The following is a 24,512-nucleotide window of genomic DNA, read 5'->3' on the forward strand; positions in this document are numbered from 1 at the left end:
TAATGGGCACACACGTGTGTATGTATATGTGCTTGTGTGTGCACCTGTGTGTTCATGTTGTATATTATGAAATAAAACAATACACCTACATTGAGATTGATGGAACATAAGTAATGAATGTTGAAAGTTCATGAACTATTTTTACTCAGGTATAAGATAGGACATCGAAGTAATTAAGAATAAAGAATAATGTGAAAAAGGGCTGTATTTCTTTCTCAATAATCCTATATAAATGAAATATCAGAGGATAAACCATATAATTATATCTGTCACTTATTTCTGCGAACCTGATATTGAAAAACGCAGGAGCCAGACACAGAGACGGGTATATAATCTGAGTTATTCAGGAGGCAACAATGAACACTCAGAGCTGCATCTAAGAAAAATGAAATCCAAAAAACACTAGTTCAGTCTCAGGTGCTAATTTTTTGTTGGTTTTCTTAGTTATGTTTTAGATTTCTTAAGTAATTTCCTTTTTTTCCACAAAAATAGAATATTTCCACTCTGAAACGATGTTGCACATCATATGGTGAAAAAGTTAATTCGTCTTTGTTTAGGCCAATCTCTCTTTTATTTTTAAAGGTCACTTATGGACTTTATTTTAAACAAGCACCTGGATGTGATAAATTATATTAGTATAATTTTATTCCTATCAGAGTTTTTATTATATGAAGTGTTGCATATAAACCAATGACCATTGGCAGTATCCATAATATTTATACATATAAATGAAGTACATCAATTCTGACATTCAAAAATTAAAATTCAAAAAAATTTAGACAATAAAATATAGTTTGCCATAGGCATTATAATTTTGGACTCCTTTTTGCTCTTTTTATAAAATCTTTACTTTGTGAATGTGTTTACTGGGAAAGAATTTGTATATGTGTATCTGGGTAAGTATACGAGGGTCAGAGAGTGTGTATGTGTTTGGAAACTATGAAATTAAAACAAAATGCCTGTATTGTGTTTGGTGAACTGGAAATGAGGAATGCTCATTGACTGGAGACATTTTAATATTGCTAAATAAGTACAATATTGGGTAATAAATCAGAGAGGAAAAAAAATTTGAAAAGATCTGTATTTCATTCTCAAAAACCTTTCCTGTATGAATTAGCAGATGATAAGCCACCTTATTATTTCTATCACTTATTCCTGAGAGACCGTGTTCAACACCAGGGACCAAAGACAGAGATGGTCATATAATCCAGGTCAGTCTGCAGACGATGCTGAGCCTACCTGCAGACAGAACTGAATGCAACAAAGAAGGTCTGAGACAGGTCCTAGTATGTCTTGTTGTTTCTTTGATTTATATATTAGATTTCCTTAGTTCTTTTACCCCTTTTCAACTGAAAATGTTATAAAACTAACGAGGTTTCAGAATTACTTTTATCAATCGATATATTTAAATACACTTCTATATGGATAGCAAGTAATATAATAAAGTGCAAGTATAGATTGTAGAGGTGGTTTGGCATTTTTATTGTTTTAAATCTCTTACCTGTATCTCTAAATATTTTATAAAATGTTTTTATGTTTAAAGAAAAAGCATTTTTAAAATTATGTGTATACAGGGAAAGATATTTAAATGAGTTTAGGGTTTAAAGACATGCACAGTTATCACTGGATTGTTATTCAGATGTTTTTTTCTGTCCTTCAGCTACCTTCAACTCCACATTGCTTGTATTCCCATAGAACAGAGGGGGTCAGGTAAGATATATGATATAATTACAATTGGTTTGAATGAAATGTAACAGTGGGACATAGAATTTAAATGGCCTCTCAGAACCACCCACTTTTTAAATTAAAGGGAGGCAAATTTCAGAGGTATTCATGCAAAATAGGGTTTAATGAAAACAATAAGCATATTACAGTTCTAGGGATTGGGACGGTAGCAGTCAGAACTGACACTTTCTGAGATTTTGGGACTGTGGCCATATGACTGCTTTTATCATCTGTCTTACACATATGATCGTGTGGATTCTAGCAGACAAGGGCAGAGGGATTCACACCCCATTTTTGCCCATCTGTAACAGCATCCCCACAGTTAGGTTCCAAACTGTTTCATAATCTCCCCCGATTAGCCTGATAAGCACTGGCATATTACTGTCTGTTCACCCCAACATATAATGATGGCAACCCTTCTGCCCTATCATCCAAAACCCACTACCCTTCCCACTGCATTGGGTCCTAGATGACATGTATCTCTACCACATGATTAGTGACGTCACATAGGTTTTTGAGGGGATCCTGGGGAAGGGGGGGAATGTTATATCCAGAAAGGTGACATAGCTCTGCCTGCATCACAATTTTAGATGATGAGGGAACAACAAAAGAATGTACTCATTACCTGTGCCTCTTGCTGAATTATCTTTCTCTATATACAAGTTATAATAAAATTTGTACAAAAAAAAACACCAAAAAGAAAAACAATAATATTGTCAAATGACTTGGGTATTTGGAGCAACTACTCTTAAGAACTATTTCTTCAACTCTGAGAACATCAATTCCTTAATATTATATGAAAGTAACAAAAAAGTATCTTAAATACAGCACAGATGGGTATAGAAACAGCATGACATAATTTAAATGAAACTGTGTTACAAGTAATGCTAAGTGCTATACAAATGTAAGTGGCATTATTATTAACATTGCATAAAAGTATTTTAAACTGGATACATTTCTCAAAGAGTGAGTTTAACTTCAAGCCAGTCCTAGCATTGCTTACCTGTTCCTTTAATTCCTGGAAATAGAAATGAGCGGCAGTGTAACTATTAGGACCTCAAAATGATATTAACCCTCCACTTCCATCCTCTTCTTTCATAACCAGGGATTTCCAGATCTGAATGATGACTGTGGAGAACTGCACTGTGGTTACTGACTTCACATTCCTAGGACTTTCTGACAGAAGAGATGTGCAGCAGGGGCTCTTTGGGCTCTTCCTGCTGGTTTACAGCATAACTGTGATTGCCACTCTAGGGATGGTCCTGCTGATCAAGATGGACCCCAGACTCCACACACCCATGTACTATTTCCTGAGCAATCTGTCCTTCTGTGATGTGTGCCAGTCCTCCACTATGTCTCCCAAGATGCTGGCTGATTTCTTATCTGAGCAAAAGAAGATTCCATTTGATATATGTGTCATTCAGATGTATTGTTTTGGAACCTTTGCAGATGTGGAATGTCTCCTGTTGGCTGTCATGGCTTATGACTGTTATATAGCCATTTGTAATCCACTCCTTTATACAATTTCCATGTCCAAGAGATTCTGTACCCAGCTAATATCCATTGTCTACATGGAAGGTTTGGTCGATACGGCAATCCATGCATGTTGTACATTTCAACTGTCTTTCTGCAATTCCAATATCATCAATCACTTTTTCTGTGACATCCCACCCTTGCTATCCCTCTCCTCCTCAGATACATCCATCAATGAGATAATGTTGTTCATTTCCAGCAGTTGTGTCCTGGGTGTCAGCATCACCACTGTGCTCCTCTCCTACAGCTACATCATCACTACCATCCTCATGATGAACTCAGCTGAGGGGAGATGCAAAGCCTTCTCTACATGCGCCTCCCACTTAACTGCTGTGGCTGTATTTCATGGCACACTCCTGTTCATGTATTTCAGACCCACCTCCAGTTACTCCATGGACACAGACAACATAGCCTCTGTCTTCTACACAGCTGTCATCCCCATGTTAAACCCCCTGATCTACAGCCTAAGGAATAAGGATGTGAAAATTGCCCTAAGGAAAGTAATCAGTACTCAATTATATTCTCGGTGAAACAGTGTTTGCAACCAAAAGTATATACGTAAAGATTCTGAGAGCCGAGGCTCAGATGCTATTATAGATGCTTGTAGTCTCACCAGTACAGTCTTGTGGATGTTTCCCATTACTTACATTTGCACCTAAATTGAGTGTTGAGAGCAATCATTAGTGATCTTAAACCTTCTCCAAATTAAGAAAGAGCAGTAATATGATGAATTTGCTGTTTTGCAGAGAGGGTCTTTTTATAAGTCTTTTCTCTACCCTTGAGTAAGTTCCAGTGAGAACACAGAGCAACCCCTCCACCCATGTCAACTCAACTTACCCTCCGTACGATTACAGTCTTAAAAAAAAATCTGTTTAATAAAGTTGCTCAGCAACAAGGGAGAGTTAGTGGGTCAAGTAAGTGTTTTGTATCCTTTTTATGCACTAGTATCACCCTATAACTGTGTCATCATAGCACCTGGGAGTGCACAGGAAATAAATACATAAATATAGAAATAAATAAGAATAAATGTAAAATCATCTGTTGTAACTCAAACTTTCATAAATGGAAGGGCTTTTCCTGGCTTGTTCACCAGTTTTCTATTTTGATAGTTGAAATTCTTGGCTTCAGGATGCCATTCAAAATTATTTACTGCAGCAATGAGTGAGGGCCACTTCCTTACAAAATCGATAAAGAGGAGCCTTTGTAAATTTACCAAACAGACAAGTACTCTTCCCTTTATTCTATTTTATTCTGCTATGTTTACCTTAGAAGAAATCCATCTGTGCCTCTTGCCTCTGGCTTAGGTTGAGTAAGAAATGGGACAGAGATCACTGGATGGACAGAACTTCTCAAATCCTCTGCTCCTCATTATTCTGTCCCAGTTACATCCAAGGGTAACCATGGGATCATCAGCACTAGATTGACATTGCACTTCACACACTGATTATCAGCCTGTGGATTTTCCTACTTGTCCTCACTGCAGAGAAAAGATACGATTCTACTGACAACTGTACAGAAACTGCATGACTGGAAGTTGGTAAAGAACCTGGACCTTCTTCAAAGGCCACTGGAAAGGATGACTCCATCTCCGTTGAGGTGTTCCTAGCATTATCTTAAAGTGTAAGAGAAAAAAAAAAGTACTCAATTGATTCAGTTTAATTTGAAAGGAAGAGTTATTATCTTAATTATATATATAAAGGAAAACAAAAACAAGGCAGTGTTTATATTAGTATTCTATTTGCAATGATTGATATTGGCTCTCTGTGTATCTGTGACATGGTCAGGAACTGTATTCTAGACACAATTTTAGTAGTGGTCATCATGAAGAGCTGAATGTTAGGTAATTCTATCTTTTATGCCATTAATTTATTTGTTAGTTGCTTATTTTGTTCTAACTGTAATCAATTAGTAAATAATTCAGCTATAAAAAACATAACACTATTGCTGGTCGTCATGACTGTTCATTTTATTTTATGTTGTTGACAAAGAAACATGGAATCCCTCTTTTCTGGTTCAAGGAGCTGAGTAATGGGATGTACAGGATCTTTCCTTTAGGTCCTCTTTCCTAATTGTACACATCCCTCAGTGCATGCGATATGCTGAATACTATGTACTTCAAACATCATTAGGTTGAAACTACACATAAAAACATGAAAATGTCAGCAGGTTATTTGTCATCAATGACTGAATGAACACAGTCTTAAGACAAATGAAAATATTTTACCACTCAACTATTTTCTTTAATTATCTCAAATAATTGATTTCTTGTTCCTAGGATATTTCATATATCAGGACTTCTCAGTCATTGTCCAAACCCCTTCCACACTCACTGCACTTTCTTAAAAACCTATTAAAGATATTCCTGCCTATAAAAATTAAACATTCATTTTATGTAAAATTGGATTCTCTGGCCATCTTTCACATATTTGTTTAAAGAAAAAAGGTATTCCTTCCTTTTTTTTCCCTTTAACTTTTCCTATAATAACACTGTATTAATAGCCTTTACATATGGTCAGGAAACCAAGACATTTTGCATTTTTTTCTTCATTTTTGCTTTAAGGGAACAATCGAGATGTGAGAGAGGTGGGTATCAGAACTGGACTTTTAAGTGAGGCAGCTTGAGTCCAAATCTGTAGGGAGTTGACCCCTGAATGATGCAGGGGTTAGGGACACCTACCATCTGCACAGTGGAAAATTGGAGTGTGACTTATACTTGGGCTTATATGGCATTCCTCTATGTGAGGTTCCCTATATGGAAATTCAGTCGACCTCGGATTGTTTAGTACTGTAATATATACCATTTAAAAAAATAAACAAAAAATTGCATAAGTGTACCTGTGCAGTTCAAACCTGTGTTGTTCAAGGGTCAACTGTACCATCATTGGCTTGTTAGTTGTGTGTCTTTAGATTGCTTCATTTTGTTAAGGTTCAGACTTCTCAAGCCTTTAACTTGGCTTTATCATATGCAATATAAGTATATATTGATGAGGTTCAGGGCAAATAACCCCAAATGTGTCACTTTGGCGTATTGATTATTTTGAATTAAAGTTATTGACACTCTGTTGTGCCCATGAAAGGAGGAAATAAACCTCTTATGTGAAAGGTACCTCTCCTGTACCAGGGATAGAGAGACCTCCTTATCATCAGAGATAGGGAATGTGAGTCCAGGAGCCTACATAAACAATTGTTGTTACTTCTTTACTAATTTACTACCCTGAGTTTAAGTTTCTTTGTCTTGTCAATTCTTCTCAAATACATTATTTCCTTGCCTAAAAGATACAAAAGCTCCCTGTTTGGATCACTTCTCTGCATCTCATATTTCTTTGAACTCCGGTACATAGCAAAAAAATTATTTTTCCTGTAAATCTACCTTGTGTAAGAACAAAGAGTGGTAGGGGGGAATTTTTCACCTCCCTGACCTAATACTACACATACACACACACACACACAGACACACACACACACAAACACACACAACAGGTTGAGTCCAAAATTACCTGCACTCCAGTTATATTAAAACTTCTACAAATTCTACAGCCAGAGTGCGGATAATATTTGACTCACCCTCATATGTCCTTATAATTATGTGTGTGTGTGTATAATATATCTACATCTGAGGTTAATGAAGAGAGTGTGTAAGATCATTCAACCCCTAATAACGCCACTGGGGAAATCCTGGTGCTGAAAGGAAAGATGGTGCTGTTCACGGCACGCACTCATGAGATGCAGTTTGCAGGATCCATCGTCATCCATTTTAGAGCCAGATCACCCAGTCTTTCAGATTCTAGTTGCACATCTCAGCCTCAGGTCATGTCTGGAGCTCTTTGCCCAGCACCCCCAAGGTTTGTTTTTCCTGACCCTGACTTCACTCCGGCTAGAGCTGAGCAGAGGTTTCTTCACAATGACCCATGCTGATCACACTATACCCCATCCTGTCCAGATGCCTGAAACCACCCTATTCATCTAATTGCCTGATCCCAGTTTACCAAGAAATGACTCTAGATAATTGACCCCAGAGTACCTTGTTTTATGTTATTCTCTGTGGTCATGTTCCAAACACTGTGTCTGACATGGCACACGTGGCTGCGAACAAAACAAGGTCTATCTTGCGTGATGAACCCATGCACTTCTGACATTTCCTGCTCCACATTTAGGGCAAAACACTTGATTCTCATCATCTTCAGGCTGCCATCCCATTTTCCCCACTGCAAGCCCACATTGGCCAAGCCCCACCACACCACTGATCTGTATGCACAAAACTCTACTTTTAAAGATACTTTCCTCTGCACTAAATGGGACTCTGATGTGATGTATAACCCAGTATACATTTTCAGAATCTGAAGGCCTTCCTCTCTAGTTCTACCTCTCCCCAACTATTCAACCTCAACTTTGGGTTTAATAATTTCTTTAGATTTTCCAGCCATATTTTCTCTATGAGTCATTCTTCAGCCACTCACCAAACTATCATCCCACCAATGTCAGGCTCCATTTCCCATCTCTGGCTCCCATGGTTTGGCCTCCTTTCACAGCTGGGTGTAATGAGGTTGTATCATAGGTGAATTCTTTTCTCATAGTTTCCTTCCTTCCACTCAGTCACTGGTGTCTTTAAAAATAAGCACAACCAGTGATGGCAGTTATGTCATGCAGAGACTGATACAAGCCGTGCGCTCATACTGGTGAGAAGCTAGTGAGCAGAATCTGTTAAATCAAAACTGTAATACTTCTCACCAATCTGGTCAGTATGTGGCTCTTTCTTAGGGGGCAGCGAATTTAACCTAGCTCAAAATGCTCTCTGGAAACATGCTATGAATTGGAGAAGCAGTGACAACAAAATTGGGTCTGTGTGAACTCTCAACTCACTATAACTGTCGCCTTCAACAAGTCACTTCATCCTTGGGCCTCATTCTCCACTGGGTCAACAGAGAGGTGTGAACTGGATAGTCTTTATTGCACATTCCAGCTTCCACATTCTGTATCTATATGGATATAACTCTATCAATACATATACTCATTTCTCTTTTTAAAAATTTATTTTATTTTTTATTTTATTTTGGCTGCATTTGGTCTTCGTTGTCACACATGGGCTTTCCCTAGCTGTGGCAAGTGGGAACTATTATTTGTTGTGGTGCACAGGCGTCTCATGATGTGGCCCCTCTTATTGCAGAGCACGGGTTCTAGGCACACGAGCTTTGGCAGTTGTGGCACTCAGGCTCAATAGTTGTGGCTTGTGGGCTCTAGAGTGCAGGCTCAGTAGTTGTGGCACTCAGGCTTTGTTGTTCCATGGCATGTGGGATCTTCCTGGACCAGGGCTCAAACCGCGTCCCCTGCATTGGCAGGCAAATTCTTAACCACTGTGCCACCAAGGAAGCCGCATATACTCACTTCTATTTGGGGTGATTAAAAAAGTATAACAGATGGGTAGAACTATAATCGTACCAACGGATAGAAAAGATTATATCTGCAGACCAGTTTGACCTGAAATGAAAGTGGCAATAAGACAGAGAGGGTGGGTTGCAGGAACCCTGATACCATCAAGCAGAATTTGGTTAACTAGCCTGTTCTGAATGTTGACTTTGAGACTCTTCATAAAAAGAGCTTCATATAAGTTGATTTCCAGCTCTATTAGTCATCAGGAAATCAAATACTCCACATAATAGCCACAATCAAAATGACAGACAGCAGTATGTGTTTTTTAGGATGCAGAAGAGCCCAAGGACTCACACTGAAAGTGCCATAGTGGAGGTATGGATGGGCATACTTCATTGAACTATATGAAATCTCAATCTAAATTTTATATTTAAATTTATACATAGACAGTTACATATATAATATTATGTTTAGGGGCATCATTGACATCAGGGAAGCTGTCTAGATACAGATTTTTTATCTCAATTATTTGCCTGTGAAGTCTTAAATTCTACCTTCAGTCTTTCCCCCCATAATTAAAGAAAGCTATTTTCTGTTAACACACAAATCCTTTGGGAAGCAATTTAGAGTATTCACATGTCAGCAATACATTACTATCCACATTCGAGATTTAATAAGACCATGTTAGTCTACATGATCTGGAGGGGCAGTCAGGTTTATGAAGATAAACTAGGGTTCTACCTAAATAGAGTGTAGCCTGAGGAAATGGGTCATTCTTGGAGCAAGAGAAGCACCTGAGGGAAAATCAAGTCTGGAAGGGAATCAGAGGATGGTTACCAAGGTTGACAAATTTCCCTCCAAATGTGCTTCAGAGAAATAGAGAATGGTAATAAAACTCTTAATCACCACAAATATATCATTTTTCATGTGTACCTGATGGAATATTTTTAGCAATTACTTAGGATTTTTGAGAGTTTCCTTGACAATATCTCCCACAGGTGTATACTTGATATTTTCATATTGAGGTCATCACATAAAGAAGAGCTATACATTATGAAAAAGCATAAATAATTGTCACTGAAATCCCTTTTCTGTAAGTTAAAAATATATTGATTTCAATGAGTTTTGTCTGAAGAATATTCTAGCTTTAGAGAAAAGAAAAGGAAACTATTGACAGCAAACAATATGAACAAGTAAAGAAAAAATAACTAGAAAACCTATGTGTCTGCTTCCTCCAAGCTAAGTTTCAGAAGAAATATAAAACTACCTGGATTATTGGAATGCATAAAATGGTACATCTTGCACATCTTACTTTTCTTGTTTGTTTTCATAAATTTTGCATTTACAGGTTTGTATCAACTAAATTAACTTCATCAAGACTCAAGATGTATAGCTAATATATATGATTATTGTACATTTTTTGAGGGGGACATTTATCAACTTTAGGCATTTAAGGAACACATATCAACCTATCCTTGCAAGTGTACATCAGTGATTCATACACATGATAAAATATTGCTGAATAAATGGACAATAGAGAGATCACCCCCGTACACTGCCAGGTTGCACAATGCCAAGGAACAATAATTTCTTTATTTTCTATTGCTTTCATAAACTATTCAAGTACAGTCATCCCCCACATCACTTTCTCTTCACACCAACATTAATTATGTTCAAGGATCCAGGTGATATTAGTGAAACAGATCACCTCCCAGTGTGACAACCCTTCCTATTTGCTCCCCTCTGCTGTCAATCACTGTTGGATTCCACCTTGGTTTAGAAGTGGGACTTGCATGGTCTTTCAGTTCCCTCAGAAATCTAGGGGTCTCTGGGTAGTTATTTTGTGAATTTTCAAATGTCACTTTAACATAAACACACTGCTACATTCTGTGAGACTATTTAAGAGAGTTATCTTTTAAGATAAATTTGTGTCATGGTGTATTCAGGAATCTATTGTGAGAAATTTCTATGGAATCAAAGAGACTTATTGTCTGTGGGACTGTAGAAGTCTACTTATCACCTCTGGGCTTGGCTTTAATTTCTGTTTCACATTATGAGGTTGTTAGAGACAACTCAGCACATATGTGACAATAAATCAAATCTATAAAATCATGTGGTGAGAATTAGATAATATAAAATTTGAGTATGGTGAAAAGGCAAAACTTGCAAGTTTTCAGTACTTTCAAATTTCTTTGCTCTTAAAGGCAGTTTATAGAACTTATTTTTGAGAAAACCTGGCAATGATAAACTACATATGTATAATTTTACTCATATCAGAGTTTTTATGATAATAACTATATACACTAAGTGGACTTAGCAAAGCATAAGTTTTATATATATATACACACACACATATATATATATAATTAAGTATAAGGTCATTTTTGTTTAAAAGTTAAAAGCCAAATAGTGTAGAAAACACAATCTAGTTATCTCTAGGCAGTGTAAATATGTTCAGATATTTGCTGCTTTTACAAAATCTTTTTTTTCTGTGTTTAATGGGGAGTGTTTGTGTATGTGTGTCTGTATAAGTGTGTGAGGGTGAATGGGTGTGCATTTGTTTTGTAATTTATTGAATGAAATCAAAGTGCTGGTATAGGGATAGGTGAACTGGAAATAAGGAATTGTTGCTGATTGGACTAATTTTACTACTTCTAAATAAGTATAATATTGGGCAGTAAGGTAGAAGGGGACAAAGGAAAACAGTTATTTAAAGGTTTGTATTCCATTCTCAGTCAACTAATTTGTATGAAGTATTGAAGGATTATTATATCTGTTACCTATTCCTAAGAGACTAAGGGTTTAACACCAGGGACCAACACAGAGATGACTATGTAATCCAGGTCAGACAGGAGACAATGCTGAACTTTCCCACAGACAGAATTGCACATGACAAACATGTCTGTAGTTCTGGGACAGGCACTAACATCTTTGTTGTTTCTGTGATTTATACTTGAGATTTTCTTAGTTTTTTTTGTTTGTTTTATGCTTTTTTTGAAAGAAAGTATGTTATAGAAACAAAGGAGGATAAAAAAAGTTATACAAATTTTTATTTTAATTTTTCCAATTTTATTTATCCAATTTGTTTATTTTAAATAAATGTATAGATAGATACATAAATAGGGAATTAAAAAAGAGCAAACATGGATTATGGCAACGGTCAGGTATTTTCTTTCATTTTAAATGTTTTACCTGTACTTTTATCTATTTTTGTAAATGTTTTCATTTGTAAAGGAACGCAATTTTGTTTAATTATGGGTTTCCAGGGACATATATATTAATGATTTTAGGCCAAGTGTTTGGAGACCTGCACATTGATCACTAGATCATTATTTCGATGCACTTCTTCTGTCCCTCATCTACCTTCAACTCTACTTTTCTTACATTCTCAGGGAACATAGAGGACAGGTATGACACTGTATAACATAACTGGCTTGGGTAAAATATAACAATAAGACATATAATTCCATTGGCCTCCCAAAGACAACTGACTTTTAAAACAAAAGAAGGCAGATCTCAGAGACACTCAGAGAAATCTGGCTCAAATGAAAGAATTAAACAATATTACAATTTTGGGGGAATTGGAGTAGGACACAGTTCAAACATGAATGTCTCTGAGATTATAGAAGTGTGGACGTGTGAGTATTTGTATCATGGTGTCTTACACAACACACACGGTAGGATACATCACTTGGAAAATAGTAGGTTAGGACAGGAGGACTCACACAGTAAACCCCATGGCCTTTCTTGCCTCTCTGTTACCTGTGCTACCAGCATCTCTAGGACTGGGTCTCAAACATTTTTCATCATCTCCCCTACTTAACAGCAACTTCCACGGTGGAGAATGGTCAGCCCTGGCATATTACTGTCCATCCACTCTAGCATTTTGTTCATAGAGACTCTTCCACCCTCTTATCCAAAAACCACCACCCTCCCTGTTCCAGGGGGTCCTGCATCATGAACTATCTATCCCTCATTTACTGATGCTGGATGGGACCTGAGGGGTTAATGGGGAATTGAGCACTTGTCATAATCAGAAACTTGCCATAGTTCTGCCTGCTCCACATTGTAGGAAGATGAAGAAAAAACAAAGCATTATCTTCATTACCTGCACCTCTCATTAACTATATTTCTCTATTACAGGATATAACAACATTTCTACATCATTGAAACAAAACAAAACAAAACAACAGTCTTGTCAAAAGACAAGTTATTGGGACCACCTAATTGTAGGAAGCTTGTCTTCACTCTGAGAGCACCAATTTCATAATATTAGAAGTAGCAAACATGGTCATAAATACTATACAAGTTCATGTGGAAATAGACTGATTTAGTTTCAATGAAAGTGTGCTGCAAACACTATAAGCCCTTTACCAAAGTAAGTGACATTATTGTTGTTAACATTTTCTCATTTGTAATAAATTGGATGTTTTTCTCAAAGAGTCAGTTTACCTCATGTAGTCCTAGGATTATCCATCTCTTTTCTTAATTTTAGAAATATAGAAAGAATCAGCTGTTTAGCTACTAAAATAGTAAGATGATATCAACCCACTACATCCACTTCCTCTTTCACAACCAGGGATTTCCAGATATGAATGATGACTGTGGAGAACTGCACTGTGGTTACTGACTTCACATTCCTAGGACTTTCTGACAGAAGAGATGTGCAGCAGGGGCTCTTTAGGCTCTCCCTGCTGGTTTACAGCATAACTGTGATAGCCAACCTAGGGATGGTCCTGCTGATCAAGATGGACCCCAGACTCCACACACCCATGTACTATTTCCTGAGCAATCTGTCCTTCTGTGATGTGTGCCAGTCCTCCACTGCGTCTCCCAAGATGCTGGCTGATTTCTTATCTGAGCAAAAGAGGATTCTGTTTGATATGTGTGCCATTCAGATATATTTTGGGGGACATTTGCAGATGTGGAATGCCTCCTGTTGGCTGTCATGGCTTATGACCGTTATGTAGCCATTTGCAATCCACTTCTTTATACAGTTTCCATGTCCAGGAAATTCTGTTCCAAGCTAATAACCATGGTCTACATGGAAGGTTTGGTTGATTCAGCAATCCATACATGTTGTACACTTCGATTGTCATTCTGCTATTCTAATATGATCAATCACTTTTTCTGTGAGATTCCACCCTTGGTAGCCCTCTCCTCCTCAGATACATCCATCAATGAGATAATGTTGTTCATTTCCAGCAGTTGTGTCCTGGGTGTCAGCATCATCACTGTGCTCCTCTCCTACAGCTACATCATCACCACCATCCTCAGGATGAACTCAGCCGAGGGGAGATGCAAAGCCTTCTCTACATGTGCCTCCCACTTAACCACTGTGGCTGTATTTCACAGCACACTCCTGTTCACGTATTTCAGACCCACCTCCAGTTACTCCATGGACACGGACAACATAGCCTCTGTCTTCTACACAGCTGTCATCCCCATGTTAAACCCCCTGATCTACAGCTTAAGGAATAAGGATGTGAAAATCACCCTAAGAAAGGTAATCAGTACTAAATTATGTTCTGGGTGATACAGTGTTTTGACCCAAATTATTTATTTAAAGATTCTGGTACTGATATAGATGCTTGTAGTCTCACCAATACAGTCTTCTGGATATTTCCCATTACTTAGTTTTGTGCCTAAATCAAGTGTTGAAAACAGTCATCAGTGATTTTAATCTTTTCTCCAAACCAAGGAGGAGTAGTAATAGGGTCACTTTTCTGTTTTGCAGGGAGGGTATTTTTATACCCCTTTTCTCTTCTCTTGGGGAAGCCCCAGTGAGGTATCATCAGCAGAGTAACCCCTCCACCCATGTCAATTCAACTTCCCATCTTAAGGGTCCAATATTTTAAAAAAATATATGTTTAATAAAGTTGCTCAGCCAGAAGGGAGTGTTAGTGGGTCAAACAGATTTTTGTATTCTTTTATATACTTGTTTCACCCTATAACTGTGTCATCATAGCACTTAGAAATACATAAATAATAAATAAATAAAGAATACATTTAAAATCTTCTGTTTTAACTCAAAGCTCCAGAAAGGTAAGTGCTTTTCCAGTCTTGTTCACCATTTTTCTACTTTGATATTTATTAAGGTTGGCTTCAGGATGCCATCAAAAATATTTATTGAATAAATGAATGAAGGCCCCTCCCTTACCAAATTAATGCAGAGGAGCCTTTGTACATTTACCAAACAAACAAAGAACCCCTCCCTTTATTTTATTTTATCCTGGTGTATTTACCTTAGAAGGAATCTATCTGTGCCTCTTGCCTCTGGCCTAGGTTGAGTAAGTAACAGGCACAGGCATCATTGGATGAACAGAACTTCTGGAATCTTCTATTTCACATTATTCTGCCCCAATTACATCCAAGGGTAGCTGTGGAATCATCAGCACTAGATTGACATTAGATTTCACAGACTGATTATCAGCCTGTGGATTTTCCTTCTTGTCTTCACTGCAGAGAACAGATACGGTGCTATTGACAGCTGTACAGAAATTGCATGTTTGGAAGTTGGGGGCAAAGAACCTGGACCTTCTCCAAAGACCATGGGGAGAAGACAACTGCACCTCCCTTGAGGTTTCCTATCATTACCCTAGTTAATTTTAAAAGAAAATAAATGCCCAACTGATATGGTTTAAATTGAAAGGAAGATTTATTATCTTATTTATGTGTATTAAGGAAAACAAGAAAAAAAAAAAGGTAGTGTTTATATTAGTATTGTGCTTGTGATAGTTTCTGTTGGCTCCCTGTGTGTCTGTTATCATGAACTGGAACTGTATTCTAGACACAGTTTTAGTAGTGGTCATCCCGAAGAGCTGAATGTTAGGTAATCCCAACTTATGCCAATAATTTATGTACGTTAATTGCTTATTTTGTTCTCACTGTAATTGATTATCAAGAATTCAGTTATAAAAAACATAACTGTAATTCATTTTGTTATGTCATTGTCAAGAAAGGAAGGTGAAGGCACTCTTTTCTGGTCTTGGCAGCAGAGTAATGGGGTATACAAGGTTTTTCCTTTAGGTGCTCTTCTCTAATTTTATATATTCCTTCAGTGTATACAATGTGCTGAATGTTACATACTTTAAACAACGTAAGACTGAAATGACACATAAAAACATGAAAATTTCAATGAATTATTTGTTATAAATGACTGAATGCAATTTTAAGACATAAAATAATGTATTACTCCTAAATATTTTCTTTTATTATCTCAAATAATTGATTTCTTTTTCCTAGGATATTTCATACATCATGACCTCTCAATTATTGTTCAAACCCCTTCCACAATCAATGTACTTTCTTAAAAACCTATGAAAGATATTCATACCTATAGAAATTAAACTTATTCATGGTATGTAAAATTGGATTCTCTGGCCATCTTTACGTATATGTTTAAGGAAAAAAAGATAACCCTTACTATTTTTCCTTCGACTTTTAATGACACTGTAATAATAGTCTTTACATGTGGTCAGGAAACTAGGGATTGTTTGAATTTGTGTTTAGTTTTGTTTTAAGGTAGTGATCAAGATGTGAGGGAAGTGAATATTCAACCTGGACTTTTAAATGAAGCAGCCTGAGTTCAAATCTAGACACAGTTGTCCCTTTAGCAATGTCGCAATTGGGGCACCTACCCTCTGCCCAGTTGAAAATGGAAGTATAACTAAAAGTCTGCCTTCCCTTTATGCCTTATATGCTGTTCCTCTGTATCTGAGGTTCCTCTGTAGGAATTCAGCCAACCTCAGATTGTTTAGTACTGTAATATTTACTATTGAAAAAAAAATCCATGTATAAGTGAATCTGTGCGGTTAAAACGTGTGTTGCTCAAGGATCAACTGTACTATCATTGACTTGTTAGCCGTGTACCTTTAGATTGCTTAATCTGGTTAAGGCTCTGTCTCCTCATCCCTTTACCTTGGCTTTAGATATATATTTTAAGGATATATTGATGGGGTTCAGGGCAAGCTGTCTGCAAATATGCCACTTTGACATATTGGCTATTTTGAATTAAAGTTACTCAAGAAAAAGTTGGTACAAAATGGACACACTGATGCTCCTTTTTCCCTCTGAAGCCAGGAAATAAATCTCATAGGTATAATAAATCTCATACATAAACTTCCTGTACCAGGAAGATGAGAGACTTCCTTACCATCACAGATTGGGGAATTGAGGTCAGGAAGCTGTATAAACAAACTTCCTTACTTCTTTACTAATTTACTACCCTCAGTCTTGTCTTTGTCTACTCAATTTTTTGTCTGGTCAATTCTTCTCAAATGTATTATGTCTTTGTCTAAAAGACACAAAAGCTCCCTGTTTTGGTCACTTTTTGAGTCTTGTATTTCTGTGAGCTCCGGTGCATACAAATTAACTGTTCTTCCTGTAAATCTACCTTGTGCAGTAATCAAGAGGGATAGGGGGAAATCTTCCTCTCCCTAACCATATATATATGTGTGTGTGTGTGTATATATATATATATATATGTTTCTTTATAACTATAATATATATATTTCTGAGCTTGATTAGGAGATTTTGTAGCAACACACAGAATCTAATAACTCTCCATTAGGGACTAAATCCCTGGAGCTGAAAGAGAAGATGGTATTGCTCATGACATCATATTATGAGATGGAGTCTGCAGGATCCATCTTTATCCAGTTTAGAGAGAGCTCATTCAGTCTTTCAGATCTCACTGCATACCTCAGCTTTATATCAGGTCTGGAGCTCTGCCTGGCACCCTTAGGACTTGTTTCTCCTAACCCTGCCTTCACTCTGGCTAGAGCTGAGCAGAGGTCCCTTCATGGTTACCCAAGCTGGCCACCCCATTCTCAACTCAAACCAACCTAATAATCTAATTCCCTGATCCCACTTGCCGAGACCAGCTCGGCGACTCGAGGTGAGTGATGGGTGCCGCAAGCTTGAAGAAGACACAGACACAGACTGAAGAGAAAAGTGGGACGGGGGGCTCAAGACCTCTCAGATCAAGAGCCTTGCTGACTCATCCCACGTTGCTTTTATTGGTTTCTTGGCTAACATTCTCAGGTTACTCCCATAAACAATCAAAGGCCTCACATGACTGGGGCAATTATCTTTGTTGGCCTCCTGGGTCCAAGTTGAGCAGGTGTGGATTTGAGCTGGGCGTGGAGAGCAAAACAGCCCTGGGGGCAGGAGACCTCTCTCAGATATTAGGGGTCTGTGCCCCACCCCTGTTGGCCCCTCTGCGGCTGTGCCTGTCTTAGGTTGTTCCTCCTCTGAGGAATCTTACCCGTCTTTGGCTAACCAGCCATCCTTCAGGGCCAAACAGGGTGATATTAGTCTCCACACCCTGCACCCTCAGCTCCTCCACTGCTCAAGCAGGACATTCTGAATCCCATGGCTCGGCCCACATACTTTAACATTTTCAAGGTTTCAGAAAGGCTCCTGAATATCTTCCCACACCCACTTGGTCAAGAAATGACATTAGGTAATTGATCCCAGAGTACCTTGTTTTATGTTATTCTGTGTGGCCTTGTTAAAGGCCATGTCTGAAATGACACACTTGGCTGCAAATAAAACAATGTCTATCTTTTTTGATGAACCCATGAACTTAGGATATTTGCTGCTCCCTACTTAGGACAAAACGCCTGATTCTCATCATGTACAGGCTGCCTTTCCATTCTAACCCACCGAAAGCCTGCATCACCCAGGCCCTACCTCACCACTGATCTGTATGGAGAAAACTCTGCTTTTAAAGATACTTTCTTCTGCAGTAATTGGTATTCTGATAGATTTATTACCCAGCATACATTTTCAGTATTTGAAGGCTTCCTCACTAGTTCATCCTCTCTCCCACTACTCAACCTCAGCTTGGGTTAACAATTTTTTTTAAGCTCTTTATTGGAATATAATTGCTTTACACTCTTGTACTAGTTTTTGAGGCACATGAAGGTCAATCAGCTGTATTTATACACATATCCCCATATTCCCTCCCTCCTGTGACTCCCCCCCACCCTCCCCATCCTGGCCCTCTAAGGAATCACCCACCATCGAGTTGATCTCCCTTTGTTATACAGCAATTTCCCACTAACTGTCTATTTCACAGTTGGTAGTGTATATATGTCTATGCTACTCTCTCACTTCATCCCAGCTTCCCCTTCACCCTCCGCCCCACCAACCTCATGTCCTGCAGTCCATTATCTGCATCTGCATCCTTATTCTTACCTTGTCACTGGGTTTATCAGTACCACTTTTTTTTTTTTTTTTTTAGATTCCGTATATATGTTAGCATACAATGTTTGTTTTTCTCTTTCTGGTTTACTTCACTCTGTATGACAGACTCTAAGTCTATCCACCTTATTACATATAGCTCTATTCCATTCCTTTTTATAGCTGAGTAATATTCCATTGTATATATGTGTCACATCTTCTTTATCCATTCATCTGTTGATGGGCATTTAGGTTGCTTCCATGTCCTGGCTATTGTAAATAGCGCTGCAATAAACATTACGGTACATGTTTCTTTTTGGATTATGGTTTTCTCTGGGTATATGCCTAATAGTGGGATTACTGGATCATATGATAGTTCTATTTTTAGTTTTTTAAGGAACCTCCAAACTGTTTTCCAAAGTGGCTCTACCAGCTTACATTCCATGATATTATACATAGGAAACCCTAAAGACTCTACCAGAAAACTGCTAGCACTAATTGATGAATTTAGTAACGTAGCAGGATACAAAATTAATGCGCAGAAATCTCTTGCATTCCTATACATTAACAATGAAAGAGCAGAAAGAGAAATTAAGGAAAATCTCCCATTTAGCATTGCAACAACAAAAAAATAAAATACCTAGGAATAAACCTGCCTAAGGAGGCAAAAGACCTGTATGCAGAAAATTATAAGACACTGATGAAAGAAATCAAAGATGACACAAACAGATGGAGACACATACCATGTTCTTGGATTGGAAGAATCAACATTGTGAAAATGACTGTACCACCCAAAGCAATTTACAGATTCAATGCAATCCCTATCAAATTACCAATAGCATTTTTCACAGAACTAGAACAAGAAATTCTATGGTTTCTGTGGAAACGCAAAAGACCCCGAATACCCAAAGCAATCTTGAGAAGGAAAGATGGAGTTGGTGGAGTTAGGCTTCCTGACTTCAAACTATACTACAAGGCCACAGTGATCAAGATAGTATGGTACTGGCACAAACATAGAAAGGGAGATCAATGGAATAGAATAGGATTAACAATTTGTTTAGATTTTCCAAGCATATTTTCTCTGAGTCATTCCTCAGCCACGCACCAAACTATCATCCCACCAATGTTAGGCTCCATTTCCCATCTCTGGCTCCCAGAGTGTGGTCTGTGTCAGTAATTGTGTGTAATGAGATCATATCACAGGTTAATTCTTTCCTCATAGTTCCTTCTTTATGCTCGCATTGGTATCCTTAAAAATAAGAACAACCAGTGATGGCAGTTAGATCAAATATAGGGTGATACATGCCATGAGCTCATACTGGTGAAAAGCTGCTTAGCAGAATTTGCTACATCAAAACTGTAATATTTCTCATCAATTTGATAATTACAGTATGTGGCTCTTTTTAAGGGGCAGGAAATTTAACCTAGCTTGCAATCCTCTCTAGAAACATGGTATGACATGGAGAAGCAGTGGCAACAAAACAAGGTCTGTATGAAATCTCAACTCACTACAACTGTCACCTTCAACAAGTCACTTCCTCCTTGGGCCTCATTTTCCACTGGGTCAACAGAGAGGTTTGAACAGGATAATCTTTATTGCACATTCCAAGTATCAAATTCTGTATCTATATTGATATGAAGCTAGCAATACATATTCTAACTTCTATTTAGGGTAATTAAAAAAGTATAACAGATGGTAAACTCATACCAATGCATGCAAAACATTACATCTCCATGCCAGTTTGACCTGAAATGAAAGTGGCAATAGGACAGACAGAGAGGGTAGGGTGCAGGAACCCCAATACCATCAAGCACAATTCAATTGACTGGCTTAATCTGCCTGTTGACTTTGAGACACTTCAAACAACAGATACTCATATAAGTTGATTTCCAGCTTTATTAGTCATCAGGAAATCACACATTCCACATAATGGTCAGGATCAAAATTACAGACAATAATGTGTTGTTTAGGATGCGGAAAAGCCAGACGACTCACAGTGAAAGTGCCATAGTGGAGGTATGGATTGGCATACTTGAAGAAAAACATACTTAATCTAATTTTATATTAATCTAAATTTTATATTAAAATTTATAAGTATATAGTTACCTATATAATATTATGTTTATGGGTATCATTGGCATCAGGGAAGCTGTTTAGACACAGATTGTGTTTATCTCAATTGTTTGTCTCTAAAGTCTTAAATTCTGCCTCCAGTCTTTCCCCCCATGTTTAAAGAAAGTTATTCTCTGTTAACACACAAATCCTTTGGGAAGCAATTTAGGTTACTCAATTTTCAGCAATATGTTCCTAGTCATGTTCCAGATTTAATAGGGGGGTGGTTAGACTATGTTGGCTGGGGGGCAGCCATGTTTATGAAGATAAACTGGGATCCTCCCTAAACAGAGTGTAGCCTGAAGAAATGAGTCATTCTTGGAGCAAGAGAAGCACCTGAGGGAAAAATAAATCTGGAAAGGAATCAGAGCATGGTCAGTAAGGTTGACTCCACCGCTTCCAAATATGCACCAGAAAAATAAAGAATGGTAATAAAGCTCTTAATTACCATAAATATATGATTTTCTTATGTGTATATGATGGAATATTTTATCAATTACTTAGGGTTTTTGAGATTTCCCTTGACAATATCTCCCACAGGAGTACATCTGGTGTTTTAACACTGAGGTCGTCACATAAAGAATAGCAGTATATTATGAAAAGGCATTAATAATTGTCACTGAAATCCCTTTTTCTGAAAATTAAAAATATATTAATTTCATTGAATTTTGTTTGAAGAATATTCTAGCTTTATAGAGAGCAAGAGGAAACACTATAACAGCAAACAATATGAACAATATGAACCAACCATTTGTGATTACAATACATTTGGGGGGGGACATTTATCAACTGCAGGTTTCTACACAACACAGCAACCTGTGTGTGCAAGTGCATAGCAGTGATTCACACACGTGTTAAAACACTGCTGAATAAATGGCCAAAGCAGAGATCACCCCCTAAACTGTCAGGTTGCATAATGTGAAGGGACACCAATTTATTTAGTTTCTGTTGCTTCCTGAAACTGTGCAATACAGTCGCCCCCTACATTACTTTCTCTTCACACCAACCTTAATTGTGTTCGTGTCCAGGTGATATATTTGGTTGCCAAAAATTCATTCTGGTTTTTCATAAGATGTTACAGACAAACCTGCATGAACTTGCTGGCTAACCCAATAAAAAGACAGAGCACCTCCCAGTGTGACAACCCTTCCTGTGTGCTCCCCTCTGGTGTCAGTCGCCTTGGATCCCACCTTGGTTTAGAAGTGCAACTTGCATGGTATTTTCATCCTCTCAGAAATCTAGGTGTCAATGGGTCATTATTTTGTGAGTTTTCAAATGTCACTTTCACATAAACACACTATAACGTTGTGTGAGACTATTTGAGAGAGATATCTTTTAAGACAAATTTATGTCATTGCACTCACTGTATTAGAAATATATTGTGAGCAATTTCTATGGAATCAAAGAAACAATGGCTATGGGATTGAAGAAGTGTATCCCCTCTGGGTTTCAATTTCTGTTTCATATTATAAGGTTGTTAGAGACAACTCAGGACATATATGATGGTATATAAAATATATAATAACATACAGTGAAATGAGATAATATCAAACATTTGAGTATAGTGAAAAGGCAAAAATTGCAACTTTTAATCCATTCACATCTCTTTGCTCCTAAAGGTCATTTGTAATATTTATTTTTAAGAAATGTCTGGCTATGATAAACTATATATATATATATAGTTATACTCATATCACAATTTTTATGATATTAATAATTGTATATACACTAAGTGGTCTTAGCAGAAGATAGCTTATACATCATTTTTGTTTAAAAGTTAAAAGCCAAATAGTGTAGAAAACACAATCTAGTTACCCTAGGCACGTAAATATGTTCAGATTTTTGCTGTTTTTGCAAAATCTTTATTTTCTGACCGTGCTTAATGGAGAGTGTTTGTGTACATGTGTCTGTGTAAGTGTGTGAGGGTGAATGGGTATACATTTGTTTTGTAATTTATCAAATGAAATCAAAGTTCCTGTATAGGAACTGGTGAACTGGAAATAAGGAACGCGTGTTTATTGGATTCATTTAACTATTTCTAAATAAGGATAATATTTGGCAGTAAGGTAGAGGGAGACATAAGAAAAAGTGTTTTAAAGGTTTGTATTCCATTCTCAGGTAACTTACTTGTATGAAGTATCAGATGATAAACTACATCATTATATCTGTCACTTATTCCTGAGAGACCAAGGGTTCAACACCAGGGACCAACATGGAGATGGTTATATAATCCAGGTCAGGCAGGAGACAATGCTGAACCTTCCCACAGACAGAAATGCATACCACAAACAAGCTAGTAGTTCTGGAACAGGTACTCATATCTTTGTTGTTTCTTTGATTTATATTTGAGATTTCTTTAGTTTCTTTTTTTTTATCCTTTTTTGAATGAATGCATGTTATAGAAACAAAGGAGGATATGAAATATTATACAAATTTTTATTTTATGTACTTTTTCCAATTTGTTTATTTTAAATAAATATATACATAGATAGCATGGAATACAGAAAAGAACAAACATTCATTGTGGGAAAGGTCAGACATTTTTTATTGTTTTAATTTTTTCCTATACTTTTGCATATTTTATAAAGGCTTTCATTTGTAAAGGAAAGCACTTTTTTAAATTATGTGTTTGCAGGGACGTATATATTAATGTCTTTAGGCCAAGTGTTGGGAGACCTGCACACTGATCACTAGGTCATTACTCGGATGCTCTTCTGTCCCTCATCTGCCTTCAACTCCATTTTTCTTAGATTCTCACAGAACAGGAGAGGACATGTGTGACACTGTGTATCACACAATTGGTTTGGGTAAATTATAACAACAGGACATATAATTTCATTGGCCACCCGAAGACAACTGACTCTTAAAGGAAGGCAGATCTTAGAGTTATTCAAGAGAAATCTGGCTCAAAGAAAAGAATGCAACAGTATTAAAATTTTTAGGGAATTGGAGTGGGAATGGGAACACAGCTCATGTGCAAATGGCTGTGAGGTTCTGAGACTGTGGAAAGATGAGTATTTCTATAATGTGTGTCTTACACAACTGATCTGGTGTTGAATATATCATGTGGAAATAGTAGATTAGGACAGAAAGACTCACACAGTAAACCACACTGACTTTCTTGCCTTTGTGTCACATGTGCTACCAGCACGTCTGCAATTAGGTCTCAAATGTTCTTCACCATCTCTCCTGCATAACAGTAACTTCCACAGTGGAGAATGGTCAGCCCTGGCATATTACTCTCTGTCTAAACCAGTGTTTCATACATAGAGACCCCTCCACTCTCTTATCCAAAAACTACCATCCTCTGTGCTCCAATGGGTCCTGAATTAAGAACTATCTATCCCTCATTTACTGAGGCTGGACAGGACCTGAGGAGTTAATGGGGAAGTGAGTGCTAGTTGTAATCAAAAAACTTGCCACAGTTCTGCCTGCTCCACACTTTCGGAAGATGAAGAAAAAACAAAGCAATATATTCATTACGGGCACCTCTCATTAACTATATTTCTCTATTACAGGATATAACAACATTCCTATATCACTGAAAACAAAACAAAACAGAATAACAATCTTGTCAAAAGACTTG

General features: G+C 37.4%; 1 protein-coding gene and 1 pseudogene across 1 annotated transcript; both read left to right on the forward strand.

The window, feature by feature from the left end:
- The first annotated feature begins 2,849 nt into the window (after window positions 1–2,849).
- LOC130848541 (olfactory receptor 5W2-like) lies at window positions 2,850–3,788 on the forward strand. The gene has a single exon (XM_057727004.1). The coding sequence runs from the start codon at window positions 2,850–2,852 to the stop codon at window positions 3,786–3,788; it is 939 nt and encodes a 312-aa protein (XP_057582987.1).
- Window positions 3,789–13,223: 9,435 nt separating this feature from the next.
- Window positions 13,224–16,294, forward strand: LOC130850223 (olfactory receptor 5W2-like; annotated as a pseudogene).
- Window positions 16,295–24,512: the final 8,218 nt, after the last annotated feature.

Source organism: Hippopotamus amphibius, chromosome 3, assembly GCF_030028045.1.
Source record: "Hippopotamus amphibius kiboko isolate mHipAmp2 chromosome 3, mHipAmp2.hap2, whole genome shotgun sequence".
Classification (NCBI taxonomy): Eukaryota; Metazoa; Chordata; class Mammalia; order Artiodactyla; family Hippopotamidae; genus Hippopotamus; species Hippopotamus amphibius.

Excerpts from the sequence above, each read along its gene's own strand:
- LOC130848541 (XM_057727004.1), top strand. The coding sequence starts at position 2,850 with ATGACTGTGGAGAACTGCACTGTGGTTACTGACTTCACATTCCTAGGA.